General features: G+C 40.0%; 2 protein-coding genes across 2 annotated transcripts in view; one reads left to right on the top strand and one right to left on the bottom strand.

The window, feature by feature from the left end:
• Positions 1–3,803: 3,803 nt before the first annotated feature.
• On the bottom strand, positions 3,804–5,053 carry thap11 (THAP domain containing 11). Its single transcript, XM_005741669.2, has one exon. It carries the CDS (start codon positions 5,049–5,051, stop codon positions 4,221–4,223), a length of 831 nt encoding a protein of 276 aa, XP_005741726.1. The 5' UTR covers positions 5,052–5,053; the 3' UTR covers positions 3,804–4,220.
• A 211-nt stretch (positions 5,054–5,264) lies between these two features.
• The window catches only part of gfod2 (glucose-fructose oxidoreductase domain containing 2), an 11,657-nt gene continuing 5,388 nt past the window's right edge, over positions 5,265–11,533 (top strand). The window contains exons 1-3 of the mRNA XM_013913029.1: positions 5,265–5,323; positions 8,383–8,500; positions 9,957–10,317. Coding sequence (XP_013768483.1) covers positions 5,289–5,323; positions 8,383–8,500; positions 9,957–10,317 — 514 coding nt within the window. The 5' untranslated portion in view covers positions 5,265–5,288. The remainder of the gene's footprint in view (positions 5,324–8,382; positions 8,501–9,956; positions 10,318–11,533) is intronic.

Here is an 11,533-nt window from a genome sequence, read left to right as displayed (position 1 = left end):
TGGACATTTTTAATCTGTAGCTCTGCATAAAAGAACGTACGTACCTGGCCCCGCCTACTATCCTCGGAAACGTAAAATGATTGGCTAGAAGTGTATCACAGCTCAGGAAAAAAAAGCACCGAAATAAAGCACCGAAATGTGCGCTGCTTTTCGGTCTGGTTACTACCGTTTATGTCAGAACCGGTGCCCATCCCTAATGCCACACCCCTGAATGGCTGCACTTTATCCTGAGGCTATATTTAAATGTTTGGACCTTATGTTTAAATTAAAACCAATCCACACTGAAAACAACTTTTGTTGTGAGATTCTCCTCAAAGAGGACTCCTGCTGACAACTTTTGTGAAGTGCTGCGCTGACCGTTTTCCTCCTCCTCTTCTTTCACTTAGCTCAGAGCCGTGATCCATGCACGGTTCCTTTGCTGTTGCGAAACTGTCCTGTTTGCCTCACGCAGGACACCCAGCTTGTTGTGTGATGATCCCACCAGCTCTTTCCTGGACAGCTCTGCAGAGAGCTGCGATTTGCTTTGTCATGAGCAGTTGAGACGATGGTCGCAGAAGATTCCAGATATAATATTCCTTATTCGATTTGTTTTAAAAGGACAATGTAGTTTTTTCTTATTCTTTTAATACAGGAAGTCAAAGCTTTAAAGTGTCACAAAGTATTTAAACACAATCTGATGAATAGAAGCTCAATATAAAATGTCAAAAGAATTATTCAAATAATTAAATATTATTCAGTAATTATTATTATCAAAAAGTATGTTCCTAAAGGAAACTGAAAGCCTAATTAATAGTGTAGAAAAAGTTTCAAGCATTTCAGTTTACAAGTAAAACAATATACACAAGATGTGAATATTGATATACATGTAGCACACTAAGTATTCACACTAAAAACAAAATATGCAGTAGCAGCATTAGTAGGATATGACAGAGTTTTTAAATGGCAATCCTGCAGACTGTCAGCTGTCCAAGGATGACCCCGCCTGATCTAGACTCACACACTGAAAGATAAAGGTGGATTATTATATAGCTATAGGAAATTGCAAAATGATGTCATGCAACTTTCTTTTCTATAAATCTAACATTGCTTCCTTAATTTTTTTTAGATCATGACCAGCAAAACTATAAACTTTGACCTGGATTACTTATAATAAAGGCACCCTTTCTGACACACTTCAAAGATTTTCCATGTTTATATACAGAAAGTCTTATTTCAGTGGATTTCAGAATCACATGTTGCTTTCATTGTTGTACCTAAACAATGAAACCTGCCTTGAAAAGATGTCATTTGGCCTGATTGCAGTGGTAAACGGCAACAGCCATCAAGAAGGAAGATAGAGTTGTGTAAGTTTGATTGACAGCATTGGATTAAGGCCTTACGCAACACTGTAGGGAGTAGAAAAGATAAATCCAGATGAGATTAGGATCTGGATCCTCGCTCTTTCCAATGCTCTCTCTCCATCCATTCATCCATCGTTCCCCCTTTCTCTGTTTCACATTAATACATTAGGTGTTCAAAAATTACCCATTCCAGTGTGAGCGGTGGAACTGCATTACATGCCTATGTTCGTGTTAAGATAATTAGATAATTTCACTTCCTTAAAATCTGTAACAATTAAGCAAATGAGCATCAGATTGGCCAGCAGACACACATAGATAGATCAAGCAAATTAGGTCATAAAGAGAGGAGCTGAAGCTTCTCTTCTTCAAGCTTTTATCCTAGCGCCATCTAGAGGGTAAAAATCATGCTTCAGGCTCCGACTGTACAGATGATTATTCCTGTCCTGAAACTCTGGACTGGACAAGATGACGAATCAGTTTCTTTGACCTCCAGTCACCTAAAATATGACACTTTGCTGTTTTAAAAATGAAATCACATTTGCATTAAAGCAAGAAGTCAGAATGTGTAATTTGAATCCACTATTTTCTAGTAATTATCCTCATTTATTGACAAATTGGGTCTTAATTTAACAATTTAGTAAATCTGAAGCAAAATATGACTAGAGATCATTTTTTGAGGAGTGATTTCTCTTTGGTGAGTTGGTTCTTTAATCCGTTTAGGCTTGTTATTTACACTAGCAAAGAGAGAGATATATAAAAAATTCATCTTTTGTTCTGACATTATACAACCCAGTTTCAGTGTAAGCCATAAACAGAAGGCACTCATTACATTTAAGCGAGAAAACATTTCATTTGTTTTCTTTGTGCAATATTATATTAGAAATTTCAGTTTTGTGCATTTCAGCTTCGTGATTTATTTTTTAAATAAAGTCCTATCTCTGTTATTTTGAATGTAATGCCAGCAAAAAACTGTGTAAAACTTTGGGGAAGAGCAACAAAATACTGTGGGGCCAAAAACACTTCTCACTCACTTTAGCTAAGTTGGTAAAAACAGCTTCTCAGACATTTAGAAATAGAATTTAACATACAGTGTAATTAGAAAGATGATTTCACCAGGCCAAAGATGGCCATCACATTCAGGTTTTCAGGTGGTGCTGGATTCAAACAACAGTCAGAGCACGGGTTTATAAACAGAGCCACAAAAGCAAGTTAAAACTCTGACATGAAAAGAAAGGAAAACACACAAAGAAGATCCAAAAACTCTAATATGTTCTTGAGATCCAGCCTGGACAGTGACGTAAAATATAAAGCTGTTTTCTGACCCCTCAAAATTTTAACTTCCTGATAGAAGTAATACTATGCATCCTGTGAGTTAAAGAGAGATTTGTAGACCCAAAGTCAGCATCTCTATGATGCAGAGCTATTAATCTGCACAGATTATCTATCCTGTGCATCTGTGAAGGCACCACTAGTGCTAAACAATGATGATGATGATGTAAACTGGCAGACCAGACCTGTCACCCACTCGGGGGAAAATTCAAATCCAATTAAATTTTGGGTGTGAATAATTTTAAGATCACTGCACTTTACGCGACGATCGTAAACTGTAAGGTTTCCAACACGAGTCTTTTATAAGTTTATTTCATACAAATTGTATTATTTTGTCCACAACTCAACACAGCTGAAAAAATTTGTAATATTACTTACAAGAGCCACTGCAAATCTTCATGTCATTTTAAAATAAACCCCTCACCGCAGTCCGGGGATGAGATCACATGAGCCAAACCCCTCCACCCCCCCAATATCAATGAAGGTTTAAAAAGAAAACAACAGAAACACTGTCAGATCCTTTTTCCCCCACCAGAAGTCTCTAAAATGCTGCTATGAGACAAAATGCTTGTTGGCTTGAGAAATAACTTGCCAGTCTTAAACAATGAGCTGCCAGATCAGCTTCAAAAATATGAAATGTTTGTAATAGCCTGTGCTTAAAACACTGATGAACAGGACAAATATGTGGGAACTAAACATCTGTGTGAAGAATAGGGAAGAGGCACGTAAAATGTTTAAATCACACCCAAAAAATGAAAAAGAAGTAGGTGCTGCTTCCCCCAAAACTAGGGGAAAAAACGTCCCCAAGAAGCATCCTTTAATAAGAATTAATTTTAAGTGCCCTTTAAAGCTTTGAGGAATTTCTTCAAGTCTTTTTTCTTCTTCTCAGTTGCAAAAATACCTCTAGCAACGAAAATAATGGAAATAATCTTAAGGTACCTTTAAAGGCAACTCTGAAACAGTCGCGGTAGAGTTTTATTTAGTTCACTACAACCCTAAGCAGGCCAAGATTAGTGTTTTGGTTAAAAAAAAATCCTATAAATACTTCATCTTGGCGCATTTTTGCATGTTATTGTGAGGTGTTATCCTTTTTTTTTTTTTTTTGCAACAAGAGCTCCTAAACTCTGTTGGAAAAACAAAACAAAAACAGCCTAAGGACAAAAAACATTTTATGCAGCTAGGCAGTTTTGAGCATGTCCTTCGCCGGTGTCCCCTCAGTCTGTCCCGTCATAAATAAGTCGGAAATGTGAGTCTGTGCAAACTACGAGTCTTGTCTGAATGGATTCATGTGATCTTGGTTTGGCTGCAGACCAGAGGCAGACTGTGCATGTTTCAATTAGATTAGCAGTAAGTTTATTACTATCAGCTACATCAACTAGCCAGCCTACAAAAAAAATTAAACGCAAATAAAAATAAAAATAAGCTCTACTTGAAAATAAATTGTCATCGCTCTCAGTTTCGTAGAAATCGGGGCTGGATCTGCTGTCCATCTGCTCTCCGTCAGTCTGAGTCTGTATATCTGCTCGTCTCCGGGGATGTTCACCCATCCCATCAGATTTTCTTCCGAACGTTAGCAGCCACCGTGTGGCCGTACAGCAACCGGTCCCGTTCCCGCACTTCCTCTTGCAGCTTGGCCTCCGCCACCCGGAGCTGGCGGATGGTCGCCTTCATCTCCTTCATCTTTACCTCCATGAGCGCGATGATGTCCCGCTGCTCGTTCAGCTTCCTCAGTAGCTCGGCCGACGTGGTGCCAGTGGTCAGAGAGTACGAGTGGTCCAGCGGGCTGCTGGTCACGCTGACATACTGCACCGGTGCCGCCGCGGATGAGGTGTCCACCTGTGAGTCGCCAGCCGTTACCTCGGCTGTACCGCCGACCTGCCCCGTGTAAGATGTCCCCTCCGTTTGGACGGGCAGTCGCGCGGTGCCCAAGTACTCCCCGTTTTGGCCAATCTGCACCACGGTGATGCTGTCGTCGCTCGCTTCCCCGCCTGCGTTGGCCTCGGCTCCTTCTGCGGTGCTGCCCAGCACGGAGCTGGTGACAACAATTCCGGAGGTCGCAGCTGCGGCGGGCGCGGGAACCGCCGCGGATACTTTCCTGCCTCTGCCCCGCCGACTCCTGCGCTCATTCACCCCTCGCAGAGGGAAGAGGGACGGCACCCGGATGCTGTAGGTTTTCCTCCCGCCGGCGAAATGCACGCTGCAGACTCGATGCCCCGTAGTCGGCTGGAAGGTGCTGAAGCAGCCGCTGACCCCGGCCCGGGAGATGTTCCTCAGCCACTGCTCTCTGAGAGCGGTGTCCTTAGGAAACGTGTAGAAGCGCAGTTCCCGGTCCCGGTGCGAGTTGTTGTAGCAGCCGGGGACACAGCAGGTGAACCCAGGCATATTTACTTCAGCGCCGAGGCTAAATCTGCGGCCTTCGGGTGAACTTAAGATTATTTTATTTTTGTTTCTTTATTCTATGCTATGTTATCAAGATCGGCGGCCTGCAAGCGGAACTACACGTCCCACAACGCTAACAACTTCCTGTTTATTTTTTAGCAAAAGTGAGGCGCTCTCCTTCGTACGACGACTAAATCCATCCGAGATTAGCCGGCCGCGGAGCACACGAAGCTCTTGCATATGATGAATTCACGGATGCTGTTTTATTTTCAACGGTAAATGTTTTTTCTTGTTCTTAGCTCTGTTATCAGGGTAATCGTCCACCACTGAGAACTAAAAGTCCCACAATTCCTTGCGCTTCCTGTCCATAACCGTTAGTGATATAACGCCTCTGCTGGTCAGTGTGTGTAATGACACCGTTCAAGTATGCGTGTGTGTAAAGAAAATACTATCAACGTGTTAAAAAAAACAAAAGAACTTAATTAATTATTGATCTTTTTAAAACAAACGCTGTATTTTAATGTAAAACAATTATATTTTTATATAGATGCAGACAGACTTCTATTTTCTTCTCAAAGGAAAATAATTTTTAGAATCACAAACTAAGGTGTTTTCAGTTACAGCTGATGATTAACTGATTAAAGCAACCTAAGTCTAATTGGGGGAAAACTTCAAATACAGAATAACAATAGTGTAAAATTTGATTAATACATATGTGCAATCAGAAATAACCATGGAGAATAAAAAACTTTTTAGATGGAGCAATTTTATGAAATTCAAGTCTAATAATTTAATGTCCTGCTTTTTCTTTTGGCTTGCCCTTTTAGGTGTTGCTATAGCAGATCATAGGCCTCTGTCTCACCCTATAACTTTTATCCCCCTTAATCACACAATCAGCCATTGTCATCAGTAAATGTCATATTTTGGGGTGAAATCACCGTTAATAATAGCAACAGTGCATCCCCACCAGTATAAATATCTAATCAACTTACATCTAATAAGCATCCACAGAAGATGTATTGTATTGTATTGTATCTTTATTTTGAACATGTTAAATTAGTACAACAACAGAAAAAAGAGACAAACAAACAAACACAGCAAAACAAAAGGAAAACAATAATTATAAATAACTCATAACATGTTCAAAAAGGAAGAAGCATAATCTTATTTAATCCCACCCCCTTTCACTATTTAGTAATTAATAGTCTACACTTTTTCTTCCTGTTTCCCTGTCCATCAGAAATTCTTCATTACAATTACATTACATGTTACATGTGTTTTTTATTTATTTATCTATTTTTATATTTTTACATTTATACTTTAAATATATACTTATATAAACATACTTGTGCACCTACACATATATACACATCACTGTTGTGAAAATAGTGGGTGAGAACACCCGATCAGAGCCCTACCTCCTTCCTTTACTTTGCAAAAACCACAATTTTGAACTGAGTCATGCTGGGACATTGCTTCAGTTCTTCACTCTATTCCACAGCCTCCCTCCACACACAGAGATGCAAAAACGTTGTCATGTTATACAGATACAAGGATGTTTTAAATTTAATTCCCCCTTCAAATTGTATCCCTGTTTCCTTTTAGAAAACAATTTGAGAATACTGTCAGGAAGTAGGTCGTTTATTACTTTATACATAATTTGTATTGTGAGAAAATGAACCAGGTCTGTGAATTTTGGTATTTTTGATTTTAAGAATAGCGGATTTGTATGATCTCTGTAGCCAGTTTTATGGATTATCCTTATGGACCTAGATTGATGATAGCAAACATTTATGAGTATTGCCCCAAACCTCTGCACTGTAATGCAAATATGGTGAAATCAGTGAACAATATTGAATGTTGGATGATTTGTGATCCAGATGTGTTTTACTTTACTTTACTCATGGTGATATATCATGTGTGTATTTTATGAGAATTTCAAAAAAGGTATCAACAGGTATTTTTCACTAATTTAAAGTTAGACTGATTTTCAGTCTGTTTCCTTGGATTGTTTGTTCATCTTTCCATGTCAGCTGCCACACTGTCCAGGTGGTAGTAACCATTATCATCCACCTGATGGCCTTGTAGATCACTCTTCCTGCACTCCTGTGCTGGTTTAGTGTTTGGCTGGTTTAGTGGTTGGCTGGATGGTTGTGGATTTGGACGCTGCAGGTGTCACTTTTCTGATCATCATCACACAGCTATTTCTGCAGATTTAGTTTATTATTTACACACTGTAAATCTGTAGTAGCCAAATAAACCTCATACCGTATTCATCTAAGATCATTTCACAAAGTAAACACCAAAGTTTAAAAGCATTTTTAAAAATAAATTGTATTTGAAAAGGCTGAGGCAAAAGAATGTAAACCAAAGTCACCCCTGCCAACAGCAGCATTAAACATGAGCGCTCACACACACCTCTACAAGTTTAAAGTCTAGTGTGTTGCTCATGGTGCCAACAGATAAACTAAGAGTTAACAATGGGTTCTTATCAGGGAAAAAAGATACATTTAAAATGGTATCTGCGTTGCAGTAAGTAAGGTCCTGCTATTATACTTGCATCAGGGCACTTATCTGGTTATTTGAAACATATGTTACTGGCCCTCCATTCAAAAACAAACAAAAATCACTATTGATTCTCCACAAACAAATATTGAATATATATTTGAGTTTGTTTCTGTGAAATCTGTGCAATTGTAACTAATACTGTCAAATAAAATTAACCAGAATAAATTATCAAAATACATTTAACCGGAGACATTATATGAGAGGGATGTCACTAAAGTAACTGAAATACAAGGGAAAACACTGCAATAGCAAACGTGGTAGAATTAGGCTATAACTTTCAGAGAGTTTTAAGAGAGTTTTTAACCGTTTTAAACCTTAATTTCGTCTCAAAGCAAGCAAATTATTTTGTCGATATATTTAGATTGGAGTGGTAGCTACGCCTTGAGTTTTGGTAATGGTTAAAAATAACAAGTGAGATAACTGCTTTGGGGTAGACGACTGCCCACTTGGAAGAAGCTTTGAGGCAACTGTTGTTGCGATTTACATAAAACTGAATTGAAAAATTTTAGATTAAACGAGTGAAACTAGTCGACGTACTGAGGGATTTGTACAGGTAGCGCACTGAATCATGGGAAAACTATTGAAAGTTAAAGTAATGCCTTAACAGCAAGGGCACATATTTTATTCGTGAGACGTATTTATACATTAATAAAAAATATCTTTAAAAGCAAGGTCTCGTGAAACTTTTAGTATCTTTGTGTTTAAACATAACGTGTTTCCTATGAGTCCCCCGTGTTGATTTTCCGCCGGTGACCTATCTTCACAGCTTTAGTATGTCCGGTTCCCGTCACAGTATTGCTGTTGCTGCTGAAGTTACCATTAGCAACTGGGCAGCGCCCGGCTCGACACCTTCCGACGTCGCTGATGTTGTGCTGCCAAATACAGTAGGTAGTTAACGTTTCCTTGCTTTTCACTTGGGATTTGTTTTAAATAATACCCGTTTGTAGATACTTTAACGCTAAACAGTGAGCCCGAGAAGTATCTGCGTTTACTGGGAGTTTTTTGTGCACGCTCTGCGGTTGTCTGGCCAGCTAGCTGAACGTGCTAGCTAACGTTATCAATAACCTGACTGTTTAGCTAGCTCACTGTGTGTGTAGGTGTGTGTGCACTTGTAGCAGTACGCGTGTTTGAAACGAAGACGTGGTCACTTTGAGGAAGTTTGCAGTGTTTTATGACATTTGTCTGATCCCGAGCTACTACTTCTGATTCAGAAAGCGACGAGTCCGTGTGTCATGCCTTTGATATCTCATCTGTCTAGCTGACTCGACTCGGCACGGCACGGCTCAGTTGCCAGTGTTGTCGGTGTGTGAGAGACTTCAGCTGCATTCGGCTGCTTTAGCCTGGCGCGGATGCGGTTTAAACGAGAGAAGGTTCCCAAAGGTGGCACAGGTAATGCAGGTGCAGGGGCACGCAGACTTTCCTCCGTCACCCTTCTGTTGTACAGTCATCATGGCCACAGGGAGAGTCAGCAAGATAGACCTGCTCATTGTTCACCTATATAGCACTGTGCTAAATATGGACACACCCCGCATTTCTTTATATTTTGCTAGGAAAACGGAAAATAGGTACAGCAATTTATGGCTTGAGAGAAGTTCATAGCTGAGCCAAAGCTGCTGTTCTCCTGTTTCTCCTCTCAGCATATTCCTTTCCTTTTCCTCCCTTACTCCTCCCTAAGAGTCCACATTCAGTCCCCAAAGACTGTAGTCTTTGTAGTGGTACATTTAGTTCATTTAATATTTATAAATCAATTTCACTTTTTACTTTGAATTATAAAGTTTTTGGAAAACCTCTGAATTAAAAGGATATGTTTTTTGTGTTTTTGTGTATGTTTTTCAGCTTAGTTGATTTTTATGCATATGTATTTAATGTAGATATGGCCTGCTATTTAAATCAGTCACCAGTCTATTATCATTCCAGATCAGGAAAACAAGGGAGTAAACTCATACTGGTTCAGGTGATTTATAACTTTCAGAACAACATTAAGTGAGCGATAAATAATTAGATTGTTCTGGCTGCTGGTTTTTATGTTTAGCCTGGTTGAAAGACAAAAGATGGCATTGACATTCAGTGGGTGTGAACAAGGAAAGGCATGTTAAGTATGTGGCAGGACATGGCATGAGAGCCTGTCACAGAGGTCTGATAAGAAAAACTGGGCTGAACTTTCATGAGACCTGCAGATACAGTCAAAGCTGGGATAAACGGGTAAAGCACTCATTCACTACTCCTTCTCATTTCTTAGTGCTGCATTCACAAAGAGCTTTTTTATTTCCCAGGATTTTGTTATGTTATTGGATAAAGGTTGATCGCTCTTTAACTGTTCAATTGTTAATTGTTTTATAGGCTAAAATCAACAGCACAGGCCTTGAAAAGCTAGTGGATGATTTACTGTTGAGATGCTGGAGTGACTGGCGATGGTTCACACATAGGGTCCCACTGAGCAGCTCTACCATGCTGCCGGGAGTCGGTGTGTTTGGCACGGGGAGTACGGCCCGAGTGCTGGTCCCACTGCTAAAAGCTGAAGGCTTTGAGGTTCATGCACTCTGGGGGCGAAGCGAAGAGGAAGCATGCTGTTTGGCAAAGGAGCTCGGCATCCCATTTCACACCAGCCGATCTGACGACGTCCTGCTGCATCAAGATGTTGACCTTGTCTGCATCTATATTCCACCATCCATGACAAGGCAGATAGCAGTCAAGGCACTGGGTAAGACTCCATAAACACAAATATAACATAATATAACACAGTGTGTTTGGCAGCATAGTGACTGAGCTATTAGCACTGTCACAGCATGAGGGGTTCAAATCCAGGCAACACTCTTTCGTACAGTGTTTATATCATCTCCCTGTTCTTGTGCAGGCTTTCTACAGGGCCTCCAGTTTCTCCTACCACTAACCCTATTTAGTATGTCATGAAAGAAATCATCTCAAGAGTTAACACCCTAAATGAAGGTTGAAATATTAAGATTCACATGTTAGTATTGCACATTTCTTCCTCTTGCAATAATGCTTTCATGTTATCAGTGTTCTGGTACCAAATTACAAAATTTTAATGAAAGCATGCAGTGCTCTGAAACACTGACCAGTGCCTCATGACTGCTTGTGGTGATACTTATTAATCAACTGAGGGTAAAGTCAAAGCTACAGTGAAGAAGAAACTCACACGGTGAAAATGGCAGACAGCACAGATAGCAGGGAAAAGCACATCGGTGGCATTATTAATCACACTAATTAAACTGAAAAATATTGATTACACACACAGTGTGGCGAATAAATATATAATTACTGCTGATAGCCTCATTAGGGACATTTTTTTATTAGTTATACAGATATTTGATGTATCTTCTATGTTTGTTTTACAGTGTGTCCAGAACTGTAGGACTCAGTATCATGATATTGCTGTTATTTTGGGGAATGTATTATTAGTTGCTTCCACCTGTAATGACTATAATCCTAATGCAGCTCCTCTGGGGGTATCTCCACTTATCTTTGTGCTTCATCACAAGCCAAATGTGTCAGATAGAAACCCTTCAAGTTTCAGTTCTGGGTCTGGTTTCGATTTAGCACCCGTAGCTGTTTTCACACATGACCTCCATGGATTGTCAGTGTGGTAATTGCCCTACCTCATATGTAGCACACACCAGGTGATAGTCTACTTTAGATGCGTTCTCACTGCTGGAAATATTGCATTTGTTTAAAGCAAGGGAACTGCCTGGGTAGAGCATGCAAGAAGCAGCATACATGAGTGCCCACTCATTTGCTGGAACTTCACCAAACAATTATGTGTGCTGTTCCCACACGAGAACAGTCAACCATCACGCACCGTTTGTCCCAGTAGGCTGGAGATCGTTCAGTGTCCATTCTGACTACAGGGAGTGCAGAATTATTAGGCAAATTAGTATTTTGTCCACATCATCCTCTTC

This window comes from Pundamilia nyererei, unplaced genomic scaffold (assembly GCF_000239375.1).
Source record: "Pundamilia nyererei isolate P.nyererei 1_Seehausen unplaced genomic scaffold, PunNye1.0 scaffold00112, whole genome shotgun sequence".
NCBI lineage: Eukaryota > Metazoa > Chordata > Actinopteri > Cichliformes > Cichlidae > Pundamilia > Pundamilia nyererei.
Note: the sequence above shows the minus strand (reverse complement) of the source record. Positions and strands in the feature narration are given on the sequence as shown.

Bases quoted from the DNA above. Each gene is read 5' to 3' on its own strand.
- thap11 (XM_005741669.2), bottom strand. From the start codon at position 5,051: ATGCCTGGGTTCACCTGCTGTGTCCCCGGCTGCTACAACAACTCGCAC.